The sequence below is a fragment of the Metopolophium dirhodum genome, chromosome 9 (assembly GCF_019925205.1).
Source record: "Metopolophium dirhodum isolate CAU chromosome 9, ASM1992520v1, whole genome shotgun sequence".
Classification (NCBI taxonomy): domain Eukaryota; kingdom Metazoa; phylum Arthropoda; class Insecta; order Hemiptera; family Aphididae; genus Metopolophium; species Metopolophium dirhodum.
In genome coordinates this window covers 11,756,594-11,774,770 of record NC_083568.1, presented here as the reverse complement: position 1 = coordinate 11,774,770, position 18,177 = coordinate 11,756,594, and the positions used below count along the sequence as shown (strand labels likewise).

The 18,177-nt window shown below is 27.8% G+C and overlaps 4 protein-coding genes across 6 annotated transcripts; 2 read left to right on the top strand and 2 right to left on the bottom strand.

Annotated features, from left to right (window-relative positions):
- Positions 1–78: 78 nt before the first annotated feature.
- Positions 79–5,731, bottom strand: LOC132951836 (TELO2-interacting protein 1 homolog). 3 transcript variants are annotated; one of them, XM_061023837.1, is made up of 16 exons: positions 5,073–5,731; positions 4,870–5,006; positions 4,632–4,809; positions 4,074–4,245; positions 3,748–4,010; positions 3,214–3,422; positions 2,964–3,146; positions 2,309–2,539; positions 1,975–2,247; positions 1,705–1,916; positions 1,383–1,639; positions 1,181–1,316; positions 929–1,119; positions 638–866; positions 435–563; positions 79–353 (listed from the first exon to the last, which is right to left on the bottom strand). In XM_061023837.1, the coding sequence occupies exons 1-16, from the start codon at positions 5,264–5,266 to the stop codon at positions 276–278; spliced, it is 3,072 nt and encodes a 1,023-aa protein (XP_060879820.1). In that variant the 5' UTR covers positions 5,267–5,731; the 3' UTR covers positions 79–275. The 3 variants fall into 3 exon arrangements, with proteins under 3 accessions (XP_060879820.1, XP_060879821.1, XP_060879822.1); XM_061023838.1 differs by having other exon boundaries at positions 4,632–4,806; XM_061023839.1 differs by lacking the exon at positions 5,073–5,731 and having other exon boundaries at positions 4,632–4,817.
- A 1-nt stretch (position 5,732) lies between these two features.
- Positions 5,733–7,984, top strand: LOC132951838 (U6 snRNA phosphodiesterase 1). Its single transcript, XM_061023841.1, has 5 exons — positions 5,733–6,064; positions 6,680–6,843; positions 6,934–7,099; positions 7,169–7,325; positions 7,743–7,984. Exons 1-5 carry the CDS (start codon positions 6,018–6,020, stop codon positions 7,914–7,916), a joined length of 708 nt encoding a protein of 235 aa, XP_060879824.1. The 5' UTR covers positions 5,733–6,017; the 3' UTR covers positions 7,917–7,984.
- Positions 7,985–9,359: 1,375 nt separating this feature from the next.
- LOC132951839 (nuclear envelope phosphatase-regulatory subunit 1) lies at positions 9,360–11,139 on the bottom strand. The gene is made up of 4 exons (XM_061023842.1): positions 10,773–11,139; positions 10,009–10,080; positions 9,803–9,937; positions 9,360–9,731 (listed from the first exon to the last, which is right to left on the bottom strand). Exons 1-4 carry the CDS (start codon positions 10,798–10,800, stop codon positions 9,583–9,585), a joined length of 384 nt encoding a protein of 127 aa, XP_060879825.1. The 5' UTR covers positions 10,801–11,139; the 3' UTR covers positions 9,360–9,582.
- Positions 11,140–11,287: 148 nt separating this feature from the next.
- Positions 11,288–15,573, top strand: LOC132951837 (ruvB-like 2). The gene is made up of 11 exons (XM_061023840.1): positions 11,288–11,490; positions 11,584–11,697; positions 11,760–11,880; positions 11,950–12,100; positions 12,162–12,324; positions 12,711–12,820; positions 12,920–13,038; positions 13,791–13,903; positions 13,983–14,203; positions 14,291–14,544; positions 15,349–15,573. Exons 1-11 carry the CDS (start codon positions 11,485–11,487, stop codon positions 15,417–15,419), a joined length of 1,443 nt encoding a protein of 480 aa, XP_060879823.1. The 5' UTR covers positions 11,288–11,484; the 3' UTR covers positions 15,420–15,573.
- Positions 15,574–18,177: the final 2,604 nt, after the last annotated feature.

The following is an 18,177-nucleotide window of genomic DNA, read 5'->3' as shown; positions in this document are numbered from 1 at the left end:
CTGATTGCAGATGATTGAAATGATATACTTGTAAGTTATAAAGCTTATTCAAAAATGTATATACAAACAAATTTCAAAAACAATAAAAAAATAACATTTATTATTGAAAGTTATAGACATTAAACATAATTTAAGTATTTATATTTTAATATGTATATCAATGCTTCATTTAGTGTTTATAATGTTAAATTTATATACAAATATGAGTTGAGTAAAAATGGAACACAATATTTATCACAGATAAATAATAAATACAAACAATAAATAACATAAAGTTATAAATTTAAAGGTTCAAGTAGTTCTGATACATTTTTTGAAATGTTAGATTTGTTAAACATTGATGAACAGCAAATCTGAAAATTAAATATCAATATAAAATGTTTATTTGTGATAATGTACAATGAAAATAAATACAATAGTATATTAATATGTACCTTTATCGTAGGAAGTCGTGCATTGTCAGATTTAAACTCGTATTCGTCTACATACAATGATTGTAAATATATCCATACAAAATCGGAATGTTTTGCATGCAGTTTTCTGTAGAATTCTTTAGATATTTTCTATAGTAAATTAACAATATTTATTATTTTCAATATTCAGTTATTTCATTTAAAAGATAATAAATATTAAATACCTGCAATTCGATTGGCTGATCTTTTTCTAAATAATGTGCAACAGAATTGGACACATCATACATATCTTTCTCTAAAAAATTCAAATTTAGGACAAAATCCGCTAAACCACTCAATATGGTATATTGCATTTTATATTTATGGCTTGTAAAGTAAACACTTCCTTTTAAAACATTATTACTTTCCTTTGCGTTAGATGCCAAGCGTTCTATTATAGTTGGCAAAACTTGTCTAGAAATTTTTAAAAACCACACGTTAGTATTTATTTAGTATTTCATTTTTTTCTAACCTACTTGAGTGAACGGGAACGAATGAAGTCTTTGGCTGTGGATGCCATTGTGGTCAACACGTTGAATGCTTCGCGGAATACTATATCATCAGTATTGTTATTAAATTTAGTACACAGTGGTGACCATATTTTATGAACCATTGGCAACAATTGGTTCTCATAGTTAGATATTACATTTAAACCTTCATTAAGAATCTACAAGAACAATTATATTCATTAACTCACACAATCTATTAATTTATAATGAATAAAATACTTGTAATGGAAGAGAATTGTGTTTTGATGGTAAATAATGCAATACGCGTTTCATTATAGAGAGGACCATTTGTATGTATGGTGGTAATGGTTTTTTGTTATCTTCATCATCTTCATCAATGTTTTCATTGTTTTCACTGAAATTAAAATTCTTTAATTTAATTATAAAAGTTATTAAAGAACAACAATGCAAATAATTATACCGCGGTGCATTGCTATTGATTTCGTTTTCCCAATATTCATCATCCAAATTATTTTCCAAATCCAAGGTCATCATTTTGTGATACCCCAAAATATTTTCTATTACACAGTTACTTGAAGATTTTGATTTTTCTGTATTGTCAGTTATTGTTGTACATTTTTGTTCCCGTTTTCTTACACACATCACGAAGATATGAAACACTTTCATGAAAGAATGCATATTTTCTGTACGATGGACATCACAACTCTGAACAAGAACCTATAAATTATAGAATTTAATAAACATTTAAACGTTTATTGAAAAAAAACATTTTTCCAACTTACTTCAGTAACCATTGTGTGGAAAGATTGTAGAAGATCATCACTGCCATTTAGATTCATCACCACTTTTAAAGCGTTTAATACTTCTGGGTGTTTACTAAGGGACCATAGCTTGTTAGTGAAATGATGAGATAAATAATCAGAATTTTTTACAACAAGATCAATTGGATTGCTGTATCCACCAGAGCGAGCAAGTAATGTTATAGCTCCTTGACCTAAAGTATGAAAACTATGTAAATAATCTAGTTAATTTACAAGGTATCAAAATATTACCAGCTAATGAAATAGGGCCATGTTCAGAGCCAACACGTTCTAGTATTGGATATAAACAGTGAATTAGGCATAAATGTTGTTGAGTCACAGGGAGTGATGAAACCAATTTAGCTAATCCCTCGGTCATGAGACAAATTTGTACTACATTTTTTTGTGCATCAGCTATATTTGTTGTAGAATCATTTTCAATACTAGTAGGCAAATACCAAAAATTACATTCTAAGTACAAATCTATTACATCCCTCACAATACTGTAATGGCACTCTCCATTGTCTATAACAAATAAAATCAAGATTATAATAAAACAATAAAATATGTAATTTATGATACCTACTTTCCGACAGAATCATATTCATTAATAGTGTTATTTCTTTTCGATACATTATTTTTGATTCAAATAAATCCATTAAATATCGACCAATAAAATTACAGTCACCATACAACCCAATTAATTTACAAATACATTCTATCTTATATAATGCTGAAGTATCGTTAAAATGTATTAGTTGCTTCCAAGGTACATTTATGGACATTTCAGTAGTTAAAGTTTGTATACAATTTAGATCTGATTGAAAAAAAAAAACACAACAATCAATTAAATTTTGTTAAAAAATATAATTTTTAGGCAATTAAAATAAAACAAATATTTTCATGATTCATTATTAACAGTAGTTGCATTTAAACAATTACTGCTATGTAGGATAATTACCTCCATTAATCATATGAGTATTTATGAGTTATAAATTGACAGATTTCACTAGAGCATATTTACATATACCCAGTTGTATTGATTATAAATACATTTTACAATGAATAAAAATAATAAACTATAGGAGTTGGCAATTGGAAAATGGCTAATATTATGCAAATATTGTTTTAAATTCTAACATCTATTTATTCAAAATAGGTATATTGAAATTATATTTAAAAACTATAAATACTAAACTCAATAATATATGGTTAAAATTAAACAACACATTATAAATTACCTCTAATTGATGACTCTTCTAATAAGGTAATTGTTTTATATTCTAGCTCTAATATTTGAATTAGGACTGTTGTTAAACGATCTAGATGAGCATATGAATTAAGCACTCGTGATAAATGAGTCTTTCCAAAAAGTTTTATATATCCACACAATAAGGATAATTCAGTTTTTTGTTTAATATAATCTAAAAAATTATATAATAATTAACTATGGAACAATATATAAGGTTTATGTTGAAGCAAATATCTTACTAGATGTTCTAATAAACCGTGGGATTCTAGATAATAAAATATAGAAACTTTCCTCCAATAATTCTAAAAGAGATTTCTTATTTTGTCCATCAAATATTTTATGTAATTTATCTACAGACTCATTAGCTAATTTTTCAACTTCCGGTTGTTCATCATCAGACAAAACAATTAACGTCTCAATTAAATTTGTGATTGAAGATTTCATAGAACTAATAATACATAAAATAATTAATAACATAATATCACAGGATTTAACAAAAGTATCATGAATACTATTTAATTTATAAGCTAAAACATCTGAGACTAGGAAAAGCTAATTGTTTTACAGTGAACCAGTGGTAGTTTTTATTGCGTAAAAAAACGTCAACACTTTTGTAGGTATAAATTTAAACTTATTTTTTTGTTTAGTTTCAATCAGCAGTGCAATAAATTAGAACAGAATAACATAATTTATAAAAAGTAAAACTATGAATACCTTATTAAAATGTCAATGCTGAAGATATATATTATATTTTCCATTATGTATTTGTTTACCTTGTACATTTACTCAGCAACACATCACAAGAACTAACCAATTGAAGTCTAACTCTCCAGTGTTGGTGCTCCCTTGTTTTAATCATATGTGTGGCTACAAGATTAAAATTTGTACTGTTTTCTTGAATCCAATCATTTAATATTTTCTTGTCATCATTTTTAACATTACAAATTGATTCTCCTAAATATGTATTGCAATCCTCTATCACATGATCATCACAAATTATTAGAGAAGTAATTGTGCTCCACAAATTTAAAGCAGCCTTGAAAATATTTACAAGATATATAGACTATCAAGAGAAACTAACTAATAGTTATTATCTTACCACTGTTATGGAATGGTGCTGGATATCTGTAGCATTAACTATGATACTACTAACAGATAAAACACCAGGTACGAATTTAATTAATCTTTGAATAATTTGAAAACGAATATTAGAATCAATGTTTTTATCCCAAATTGATGATAGAATTCCAATGCATTTTAAGGCTTCCACTCTATAAAGTTTAAAAATAAGCAAATTAGTTATTAAAAAAATGTACAAAAGGTTTATTTAGAAAATGTAAAAACAATTATATTTTACATCAAAGTGAAGCCATTAAGTTGTTAAATTGCTAGTACCTATTTATATGCTTTTAATTGTGTTGATAAAATTATAAGTTATATCTCAGATAATTCAAATAATATAATATAATAATTTAAATGTTGATTACATACATTTACTAATATTAGTATTTATAAATAAATGGATCATAAATATTTGTTGAAAGGTGGATACATATTATATAGATAATATACTGGACCAAATTACCATAATAAATTATTAGGCTGTTATATAAATGCATTTAGTAAGTTTAATGTAAGTATAATAAAACGTACAAACCTTAGAATATTCATTTTTTCATTTTTTATAACTATTGTGCAAATATATATCAAGTAACCAACATGTTTGCAATCAACTTCACTAAACATCTGATTCAATACAACTATATCAGCTTTTTCAACCAATGAGTTAAGAGCAACTATGATTGACAGTTTGATATCTTCGCTCAAATTCTCTGCTATAATACTAATAAAAATTAACATATAAAATTGTATAATATTTAAAAATTCAAACAAACCTTTATCTGATTTTTTTTCATGAGACAACTTTTCCACCAACATTTTATATATTCGCATGAACGTAGGCCACAAACTAATAGATGTTTTTTTCAACAAAGTCGTCAGCACATCCAACACATTTAACGTACAGTTTGATCTAGAAAATTAATTGTACATGATCATTCAATTGAAACAGATATAAATAGAATACAGTCATACACACTTGTTAGTTTTTAAATGAATTTCCAACGGGATCAGTACATACGGCTGAAGTTGTGTTAGAGCATATTCTGGAACCATTACCAATGCATTCTTTAAGAGCTTGGTGTTTACATCGTTCGGTTCCGTTATGAAAGCATCACAGGCAGGTTTTAATATGCTGAATGCTTTTTGGAAATGTGCCTTTTCGGTAGACATTGTATCTCGGTAAGTCTATTTGACAAAAAGGAACACATACGTTGCCGGGGATAAAAATGTATATTATTATACCCTTTGCACTGTAGATGACTGAAGCCGACTGGCGACGAGAACAATATTATAATAAAAATATTTTACTTATCCAGTATGACGTCTAGTGATTACTAGAGATTAGTACAGCCAACGATTAAAGATATTATATTTTTAATCGTGGTACAGCCACAGAAATACAGAATAGATTAAATGGTACAGCGATTTCGGACGGTTTGATTTGAATTTGATTATGAACAAGGTGAATCATAGATAATATAAGCACAGATTATTTTCATATAATCTGTGATATAAGCACAGAATAACCATAGATAATATAAGATCTATGAGAATAACAACACGGAATATTATTCTGTGATATAAGATTCTTATATTATCTATGGGTTCAACAGTTGTCCTGCGTGATAACGATTTCTCGGTTTGGATTTTTGAAAATGTTTCGTACTTTTGGTCGTTTTCAAAATATTTAAATATATTTAATATTATTAATATATTTTGTAAATCATTTACAGTATTTATTATGTTGATATTTTTAAATTTTTAATGTTTACTGTTAAAATACGTTGTCAACAAGAGAGTTCAGAGTTGACAAGTTTATCGACAGACGAAAATGCATTTATTATAATACCTACCTATCTACCTTGTACCGATACTTGATTATCGGTGTGGAATATTATTATATCCTCTACGCCATTATACGATGGACCTAATAAAGCATTACTGTGGAGACAGCGATGACGAGCATGAGTAACGTTTTACACTATTGTTACAGATTAAAGATTAAACTAAACATATTATGTATATTTAAAGTTTTATTTAATCTGTAGTATTATAATTTAACTATTATTGCACCAACACGCTTCAAGTTTTTCAATCTATCTGCCTACGATTAATAACATCTTCTCCTTGGTATTTCACAAACAATAATCTTCACAAAGACCTAAAAATTCCTACACTCAATCAATTACCAAAAGCCCATTACTCTAAATTTCACTCCAACTTAAACTCTCACAGTAATCCATTAATAAAGAATCTTTCTTCCACCTCACTTCCTGGCAATGTAATTAGAAGACACAAAAGACAGTATCCTAGAGACCTACCAAAAAAAAAAAAAACCACGACATCTAAAATGTACTCGGTCGGGTGGTGCTGCTGAGTGCCTGCCCAAAAATGTTGAATTCTGCTACTTATACTATATTAAATATACTATTTGCTCATTGTACATGTTGTATAGATTGTAAATTACTTAAATGAATAAAAAAAAAAAAAAACTATTATTGTTTTATTATATTGTGCTTGTGACTCGAACATTATAGACTAAAAGTTTTTATTTATGATAATAATTGTTGTTTTGCACCATAGTGATTCTGAACGAAAAGTGTTGCCAGTACCTGAAGCCATTGCGTCAATGTTTGATGGTAGACTGTATCATCCAAAGCCAAAAGACGAACCCGATTCCCACCAAGGACGCTCTCGTTTGTTTGAACATGAACGTGGTAATTGGGCTACTTACGTATATATACCGTGTGAGTCGGTAGTTTCATATCTTGTTTCTACTGTTGAGTGGTTCTTTGGTCATTATTAATAATAATGTACCTATATGTTTTTTTTTGAAGGTCCAGACATGGATTTAGTAGAGATTGTTCAAGATCAATTGACCGAATTTGGCCTAGAAATTATTAAACATCCCCATATCAGCCTTACAAAAACAGTTGTACTGCAGTATCATTGGATACAGCGTTTTATCAATGATGTAAAATCCAAATTGTCAACAATTCTAAGGTTTTTCCAATATAACATTATTCATTTATGTTTGAAATAATTTTAACATGTGAATACAATTTTTTTTAGATTTACAGTCACTTTTGGAGATTTAGAGGTATTTTGTAATGAAAATTGTAGTAGGACATTCATTGGTTTTCTTGTACATCCTGCAGGAGTTTTATCTCAATGTGTTGATCAACTAGATACTGTCTTATCCGATTATAATTTACCGAAATACTATGAAGTGAGTGTATAGAAAGAAAAATTGCACCTTATTATAACTACAGCACACTAACCAAAATAAGTGACTGACAATTAATAATGTTGAGATTGTTTTTTCATTATAACACAGAAGTTTTTTCTTTTAAACTATTATTCAAATAAAATTATTATATGTTACTCATAGTTACCAATTTTTAAAATTAATACGCGATTTAATTTTCTTTAATATTTATATACTCAATAATAAATTTTCTTTTTCTCACTATTTGATATTATCTTTTAATCTAATATTAATATTTAACTTTTTTAACAATATTTATAAAAGAAATTCCATGGTTTATCTGGCTGTCTACAATACTTAATAGTTTTTATCAATATAATGACTATATAACTATAATATGTTTTTATTTAATTAACACACTGTTAATTTTTGTTCAAGGATCCAAAATTTCATTTGAGTGTTGCCTGGTGTTTGGGCGATCAATCTACTCAGCTAAGGACTAAGTTAAAATCATTAGAATTAGAAATAGAAGTTGACACTTGTCGTAGTTTAAGAGTTGACAAGCTTATGTGTAAAACTGGTAATAAGAAATATAATTTTGATCTCGTTTAATAATGTCTAATGTGCATAAAAAGAAATAATATTTTACCCATTAATATAATATTTATTTTAAGGTTATATACCGTTATTTTATTAATTACACCAATTTCCTTAACAGTAATTACTAATTACTAATGATCTTATTTGAATCAAATCGTCTTTTTAGGATTTACATTTACATTGCAAAATAGTTTTAAATAATTAATTTTTTGTGGGCATTGATTAGATTGATACAGTTGACTTTATATTATAAAAACTTAAATGTTTAATCAATGCCGTAGGTTAATAGTACATATTATTATTATTATAAAAATATGATTTTAAATATTGTGATGGTGTATATTCAGGGCTGGGCAGTATCTTAGATACTAGTATTTAAGATACGTATCTTAGATACATAATTTGAATGTATCTTGTATTAGGTATTTAAATACTTTATTGACTTGTATCTAGTATCTTTTTATGATTAAGATACCTACATTCAAAAAATATGTTTCATATTTCATTTATATAAAAATTTTCCTAATTGCCCAATAAGTAATAATATGTTAGATAATAATATATTAGATTAAAGTAACTGGTGTCTGCCAATAATATTATATCAGCGATAAGACTTCGTTGATCACCAGTCGCCGACTGACGACTGTCGTTTCATATTCTCTGTCTGTCTCATGTGTATTATGCATCTGTGCGGTGTTTGTGTAGATTGACAAAGTGGCGAAAAAATTATATTTTGTGCATTGTTTTAATATTTGTAAATATTAATTTAATATCTAAATATCTGTTATTAAAAATATGGATAACCAAAATAATGCAATTGTAATTGTTAATATTCCAAAATGCTTGGATGGCAAATTTTATACGAATTTAAATTCTGATGAAATAATAAATGTGAATTCTAATGTAAAAGCCATGTGTGTAACATGTAAAGAGAAAAAAAAAGAAAACAGAACTATTTCAGGAGCAATAAATTCCACATTAAATTTTCGAGTATTTTATTGCAAAATAAAGACATTATCATTGTCCCCCCCCCCCTTCTATAGTTGCAATGTATCATGGTCAATCTGGTCCTTTTAAATGGGAATATATTATGTTTTATTTTTTACCTAATATTCTGAACAAGTTCAACCCAAGAATAATACACATAATGATTAAATATTAACAATATAATATTGTTTATTTATTACATTAAGTAAAAGAGTAATTTAATAAAAAAAAAAAACTAGTATGAAAGAGAATTTTTTTTTTAATGGAAAATTAAGAAAATAATTTAGGATTTTGTAGATCATATTTATTAGATAAGACCATTGAATATTCTGTATACGAATCGCTGACCTAAATAAATTTGTTGATAAGTATGTTTTCAACTCTTTCTATTTCAGATAAATAAAACAAATGCATTTAATTCATATAATGAATATCTACCTATATCAGTTTAATAATAATAATAAATAATAATTATATCATGTACATAAGCACATTTTATTGAAACACGTCAAATACAAACCTGTTTAGTAACAGTAACCCAAGTTTAAGCATATTGTATATTAGATACATTAAAATTCAAAATGATAGATCTTGCTTGTTACAATAAGGCGTCAGTCATTCATGAACAATTGTTATATAATGCTTATACTGACAAAGTAAAAACAAAATAAATAAAATACATTGTTTATCATCATGTGTTTTGTTGTGGCCTAGGTCTAAGTATTAATTTACCAGAATCATCACAAGACATATTAAAATCAGCCAGCACTTGCCTCGCACGTGATGTTATTATCGATGTTGCTATCACTTTTTTGTGCACTCCAGTTAAAAGTAATATCACTAGTTAAAATACAATTAAAACAATAAATTAAACACTATTGTTAATTGTTAAATATCTTAAGCATTCTTACTAAGCATTATAGATGAAATGGTGAACAATAAATGATTGTACAGCGATTGGACAAATGATACTTTAGCTGTTTGTGGATCTGTCAACCAATAATATGCACCTATTGAAGCACTTAATGTTGAAATAGCTAAAATTGCTGAAAAAATTAAAAATCACAATTACATTATATTATTACATTCAATGTGCTTTGAATAAAAATCCTCTTACTTCGCCATCGATTAGTTATTGGCTTGATGGAAGCAATCACCTCGGTTAGTCGCCGCTCAAAAGCTTTAAGATCTATAACATTTATTTATTTTTATGTTTAATGTATTATTCAAATTTATAGAACATATGTACTTAGGTTTTATAATATTGCTTTCAATACCTACAAAATTATTAAAAAAAAATTATATCTATTTATTAAGATTAGATTTAAGTGTTATTTTCTGCTGATTTAAGCTTGTTGTTTGCTTTTATAAATTAAATTTATATGTATTCAATTTTGATTTATACTGAGAATTAAATGTATTAATATATATATTGTAGTCAAAGCTCTTGTAAGTTGTAAGTAGGTATGAAAATTAATATAGTATAAAGTTGGAATAAAATAAGAATTCCTGTTTAATTTTACTTCATTATTTTACCAAATACCTCCCACCTAGTGCACAGTAAAAAAATATGTTATAAGACTACCCGACAATGAGACTGCTGTAGAAAATAGAATGCTCGGTGTTCTATATTATAAAAATTTACTGCGACTAAGTCGCTTTCGTTTGAAATCCAACAGAAACGAGCAAGTGTAGTGTTATAACGGTAGTAAAAAATGCAATTGACCGTGCCTACGACACTGTATCCAAATAAACAATGGTCTGTTGGAGCTGTACATCGAAGAGTAAATGGTCTACGCTGAACCGAATGTTATAAGAGTGAAAACCTTTTAGACTTTCGTTCAATCCGAAATCGATATGATAAAATATGACATATTTTACCGTCGCAAGCAGTCTGTTCGTACGACATTATTTCGTCTACTAGCGAGTTCAGTTTCTCGGGTAGTCGGTCGGTGTTCCCGGTACGATCGATCTTACGTTGTCCTACTCATCGCGATTGGGAAGAAGACGTCCGTCGTTCTCATCTGGCCATGCCAAATACAATTAATTCGACCACAGCTGCTTTCATCGGTGTGTTCCTTACGAATTAAGTGTTATGTTGCCCGAGGGTAAGAAAAAAATAAAATTAGATTAGTATTGAAGCAATATTTTACAATGTTAAAGTCGACAACAACGACGGTCGACGAGCGTTGACAGTTGTAGATTTTTTTTTATCAACGACCGCGAACAGTAGTTGTAAACACGATAATATGTCGTCTGATATCCAAACCGACTTTTTTTATTTTAAAACAATAAGCTGTAGTCGAAACTCGAGAACTGAGAACTCGACATCGGAAAAACGTTCGTCACTTCCATCTGATGATAATACTTCTCCCGTTATTTGTAGGTTATGTTCTTATGTGACTAAATAAAAAAAACAAATTGTGTATTTCTGCCATTTTTCTATCAGATTTTTGATTGATCGATGTTTGTAATATTTACTATAGTTACGAGTTACTCAACGCTTTTTGCAGCTCGTGTCTCGTCTCTCGTGTGTGATTTAAAAAATTAAACTCAGAGATAGTCGCAAATCAGTTTACCTCCTCAAACTACCATGTCCGTAAGTATTTTCGCGGTTTTTGATGTTTTGCTAAACCTATTACCCTATCAATAATTAATTACCATCTTAAACCACAAATATTTTTGATTTCAGGCAGCGGCGGTAGCCAAGGTGCAAGAAGTCCGGGAGATTTCCCGAGTAGAACGTATCGGTGCTCATTCTCACATACGTGGACTTGGGTTGGACGACAACAGGGAACCAAGAAATGTTTGTATATCATATTAAGTGTCTCCTGTTAATCAGTGTCTGATAGGTTTTGTTGATTTTAGGTTTCACAGGGACTGGTTGGTCAGTTGAAAGCTCGCAAAGCCATGGGCGTCGTGTTAGACATGATAAAAGAGGAAAAGATTGCTGGAAGGTCTGTTCTACTCGCCGGCGAACCAGGCACAGGTAATTTGACACTCACTGACTACTTATTGAACTAATATTAACTGACATATATTTTGTTTTTTTCTATAGGAAAGACTGCTATTGCCATGGCATTGGCACAAGCTTTGGGTTCTGATACACCATTTACTTGCATGTCTGGTTCAGAGATATATAGTTTAGAAATGAGTAAAACCGAAGCACTGACACAAGCCATCCGTAAATCAATTGGTGTCCGCATCAAGTATGTTTACAGTTGTTGTAGAATGTTTGGTGACACCATTTTTAACCATAATATTTTACAGGGAGGAAAGTGAAATTATTGAAGGTGAAGTAGTAGAGTTCCAAATAGAACGCCCAGTCACAGGAACCGGGTCTAAAGTAGGAAAGTTAACTATGAGAACTACAGACATGGAGACTGTTTATGATCTTGGAAACAAAATGATTGAAGCTTTGTTAAAAGAAAAAGTAATTAAAACTACAAACCATAATACTTAAGGTCGAACCGATCTTTTCTCTAAATTAACAAACCCGAACAGATCCAAACCTACACACTTTTAATCGAACCCAAACCTAACTCTTCAAATATTTTATCGATCTCAAACCCAATATTAAAAAAGTCAAAATTAGATATTATTTTATTTTATTTAATATTTAATATTTATTTATCATTTAGCCACCATACTACAGAATTATTGACTAAAGATTTTAGATTAGTGATACCTTATAGAACTAACTTTTATTTTTATTTCTCTGTTTCGATTTTCAAACCAAACAGTTCATAACATCTCTAATTAAAATCTATTTTTTTGATGCTTTTGAATAACTTATTATTGAATTTTAATTGTTTTAAGGTTTTGGCTGGAGATGTAGTAACCATTGATGTTGCTAGTGGAAAAGTTAACAAAATTGGACGGTCATTTACCAGATCAAGAGATTACGATGCATCTGGCCCACAAACTAGGTTAGTTATTAGTATAATTTGTAAATTTATACCATATTACACTCATTATATTAGGTTTGCATTCTAAGTAAATTACTCTAACAATCAATTTATGTTTAGATTTGTGCAGTGTCCTGAAGGCGAACTTCAAAAACGCAAAGAAGTCGTACATACAGTTACGTTACATGAAATTGATGTGATTAATTCCAGGACACACGGTTTCCTTGCTCTGTTTTCAGGTAAAATAAAATACCATTAGTTATTCCATGATGTGTGTTTAATTGAATGTAATTTAAAATAAATTATTTGCAGTTTTTGTTTCATACATATTTTTTTAATTTTGACAATACAATTTTTTTTTATTTGTTCATTGGCCATAAAGACCTTTTCCAGTTACTACAAAGTTTCACTGTCTGTCCATCGTTATTAAAATATCTTCATTCATCTTACTACCATTGCTGGGGTCTAACTGCGCTTACCATTTGTTTTATTCTTCAGTATTCAGTACATTCTGTAGTATACTCCCCTCTGATCGCTATACACCATTAGCCAATTCTAACAGAATTGATTAAACTTTATATTAGGTTTCTGATTTAGAACTCTCAGATCAATGTTTTTTTTACTGGATATACTTTCCTTGACCACTATTGATATCGTGCTTGAACTTGAGAAAATTATTCAAAGAAAAATATACCTGATTTGCTAAGTTGCTCCTAAGCTTATCTCATAAATCTTTTTTCAAAAAACATTTGATGTACTTTTGATTATCAGCGAGTGCTAATAATATTACTAGCTAATACTTAATAATAATTAACAATAAACACAGAATGCTTCTTCTAAAATATTCAACATTAAAAAAATAAATGAAAAACACAATTTTTAGAAATTATGTGTTAAGATCTTGCTTTGATAAACATAAACACTAAAATGCATTAATTAAATAATATTTTAGTATTAAAACTTATTTTATTTTTAATTTTTTTGTTTGTAGGTGACACAGGTGAAATCAAGTCAGAAGTTAGAGACCAAATTAACTGTAAAGTTAGCGAATGGCGTGAAGAGGGAAAAGCTGAATTATTAGCAGGGGTACTATTCATTGATGAAGTAATTATGATTATTATTTATTATTATTGATACTACTGTATTAATATTTCATGTTAAATATTAATGTAACATATTTTAGGTGCACATGTTGGACATAGAATGTTTTTCATTCCTGAACAGAGCATTAGAAAATGAAATTGCTCCAATTGTAATAACAGCCACCAATCGTGGAGTGACAAACATCCGAGGCACAAACTATAAATCACCCCATGGTGTACCACTTGATTTGCTTGACCGCATGGTCATAATTATGACACAACCCTATTCTGAAAATGAATTAGAACAAATCTTAAAAATTAGGTATTTGTCCATCATTCACAGCTTAAATGTTATTACTATTATTTTTACTGCAATAAAACTTATTGTAATTTTAATAAAATTTATTAGGGCCGAAGAAGAAGACTGTGAAATATCCAAAGATGCCTTGTCCATTTTAGCCAAGATCAGTAAATCAACTTCGCTGCGATATGGCATTCAATTGATAACAACTGCCCACTTAGTATGCCGAAAACGTAAAGCGACTGAAGTAACGGTAGATGATGTAAAAAAAGTGTACAGACTGTTTTTGGATGAAGAACGTTCAACTCAGCTTATGAAAGAATATCAAAAAGAATACATGTTTGATCATTATGCAATGACAGGTTGGTGTACAAGTATTGTTATGTTCTAATGCAGCTGTGAAAAATGTAATATTTTTTACATCAAGGTACAAAAATGTATTAAAGTGCAGTAGATTGATAGTTAGTTAATTAATGCTTTATTTTATTTTATAGTGACATAAAAATAAGTCAATAATTTAGATGTTAAAGTTTTTAACTTGATATATTATTATACTCAAACAGTGTAAAAATAATAAATACAAATAACATGTAATTAACTTAACAATAAATACTAGAATATGTAGATAATACGCTGCACAACATTGATCGTAAAAAAAATGATTTAACAGATACCAATATTCAATCACATCAACATAGATAATGAGCACAATATTTTTATCACTATGAATTATATTTATTTTTATAAAAATTGAATACTATACATTTATTACATGCTTTACAGTAAGTTGCTACGACCAATGGTTGACATCTCCTGATCTAATGTATTCAGGGTTGTTATGTTTAAAACACAAACTTTATAAACATTTTGTTAATTGTTTAGGACAAATATAATTAAGACAGTGTAAAATCCAATTAAATATTGTGATTTTTTCTGTTCAAAACAATGTTTTAAACAAAACAAATTGTTTGAAATTTAAACCGTTTTAATATACTGTTTAAAACTCAAACAATTTGTTTTGTTTAAAATAAAAAATACACCAACTGAATGTATTGGTTGGTTACCAATGTCCAATAATAAATTAATCATTTGTATAGGATGTTTAGATTTATTACATGTGTATGTGTACCCTAAATTATAATATAATTTTTTTAATGTTTTAACAGATGCTGAAAACGAAGAGGAGAAACTTGATGACTCGATGGAAGTCCAAAATGACAGCACATCATCCACATAATTAAAATTTTAAATGTTAAATCATTTTAGGATAGCAAAGTTTCTGTTTTTATAATTGATATAATAATTATAATTTACTCACACAATTCCATATTTTATGTTGTCTCAAACATTGTGAAATTTTGAAAATATAATGTTTTTTTAGTATTTTCTTATTTGATTGTTTTTTTATTTGTTTTAGTTTTTTTACAAACATAATTTATAAAAAAAAAAAATGTACAATTTATGTGGAAGAAATTATTAAAGATAAATTAAAAAAGGTTAATATAAATATAAATTAAAATGATTCTTTTATGTATTAGTGAGGATTTAATAGACGAACAGGATTGAAATGTTCAATATTTTTAAAACATAATAACTGAGCTAAATTTGCAATCATTATACTTATTAATACTAACTTATACTGCACATCTTAAATATTTATATTTTTTTTATTCAACACATTCTTAGAATTTGGATTTTTGAATTGTATCCTTAAATTGCTTTCACTCCGATATATCAATGATAAATACAAATTTATTTTTGGAATTACACCAGAAAACACCTTCAAAGTTAAAATTTGAATATTTTTACAGCAATTAAAGGTGATGACATAGTAATATGACATGGCAACAAGGCCAAATGATGCAGCTTCTATACTAACAGTTTACCATCTAGAATTGCTTATTGAGCTTCTATACTAAGAGTTTACCATCTATAAATGCTTATTGAGTAATATAATATTTTTATTATAAACTATAATATTATTAATTATTATTTTATAAATTATAATAGTAACAATATGTTGGCTTAGAGGTGTTTTAGATTCTAAACGGAACAATGAATGTGTATGGATTTTACAATGTGTGGTATTTTTATCTATGTGTGCGAGTTTGTTATCAGTTATCACTTTTTGCCTTTTGGGGCAATAGAAATGATTCAATTTTCTATTTCTGCGTCTTTTCTGGTGGGAATAAGAATCTAGTTGGTAAATGGGGTTTATGGTAAAAAAAAAAAACAAGTTTTTGATTTTGGTGGAAATTTAAAATTGTAGATACATGAAATATTCACCGAATGTTTATATGTATTAGAATTTTTTATACACCATACTATTTTGACTCTTTTTGGACTATTTATAGGCATAAGAAAATTTCAACTTTTATTAGTTTTAAGATTCTGAGTGGAGCCAGGAAGCTAGTGGTTTTACAATGATGTTTATTTTTTTATCCTGTAAAAAAATTTCTACCAAAAGGACTTATATTTCAACATATAGTATCTAATCTTTTAGAAAATTGGATAAAGATGGTACTTTAGAGAGATCATATTTCCTTGTGACCTAGCTACTTGTAACCTACTGTACCTATAGCAAAGCGACATCCACTTACCTGCTTTTTTTATAATTATAACCGATAAAAAAATTTTTGCTCGTTCATAACTTGAAAATTTAATACGAAGTTTATTATAAGTTTTTGTTAATGGAAATAAAAAAAAAGTTTAGCGTAAATCCACAAATTTTTTTTATAAGCGTCTGAAGTAAGAATTCTAACAAAACTCGTAAAAATTACAAAACTGAGTTTGAAATTCATAAAAAAACTTTCTGTTTACAGCTAAGATTTTAAAAGTCAATACAAAATTCCCCAAAAGTTTTCCTACTTTAACCAAAATAAAACATAAATTTAAATGTTTTCATAAGGTATCATAATTTAATACAATATTCCTCATAAGTCATAAGTATTTATAACATCAGTTGAAAAATATTAAAGATACAAAATTTATAAGATTCAACAACATTTATCAAAAGCTTAATAATTTACAAATTATTTACTAGGTAGTTACAAATGTATGAAATGTTCGCTCAGAATCGTTTTTCGTATAGGTACATACTATTATATACCTATTCATATTCAACCTATCCGTTAAGCGTTTTTTTAATAATTATTAAACAGCAATTATAATTATAAATATTAGGTATAATTATATTACAATAAATTACAATAATATTTATTATAAACCTCAACTCTTAGCTTTCGATGTAATAAAACGACCAAAGTATTTTATTGTATTCATTCAATTTTTGTTTCAGATTGGTGTTAACAATGATCGCACAACCTTAGTATGCGCCTACACCTATAGTCAATAGTCATGTGTGGTATAGCTATACAGGTTTCTAAGTAAAAGATGTATGCTTGTTGTGGGGCACTTAACGAATGCATTAGTGTAAGTATTACTATTACAAATTTTAAAAATCCGAAGAAAGGCAACGAATATCCAAGGCTGGGCATTAACGAGTCAAAAAGTTAAAGTTAAGTTAAAAAGTTAATTTTATTTTAACTTTTTAACTTAACAAGTTACTTTTGGGTTTTCATTAACTTAACTGTTAACTTACTACATTTCTTTCTTAATTAACGTGAAATTAAAAAGTTTATTTTTCATTTTAAGAAGTAAGTTAAGTTAATTTATTTTGTTTTTAATTTTAAAATATTTCACTATTTCAGTCTATTTTGTTTTCATGTCAAAAAATATGTGTCGTAAATTGTTTGAAGTTAAAAATTGACATCATTCGAATCTAACTTATATGGAAATACTGTATGAAGTATTAATACTATATCCTAAAATTTAGTTTTGGGTTGGAAAAAAATTAATTGCGCTAGCGTTGTATAAACAAATTAACTTTTTTTTAACTTAATAAAAAGTTAACAAAAAGTCTGTATTAACTTTTAACTTAACTGAGTTAAATAAAATCATTAACTTGCCCAGCCTTGCGAATATTTAATGAGTGT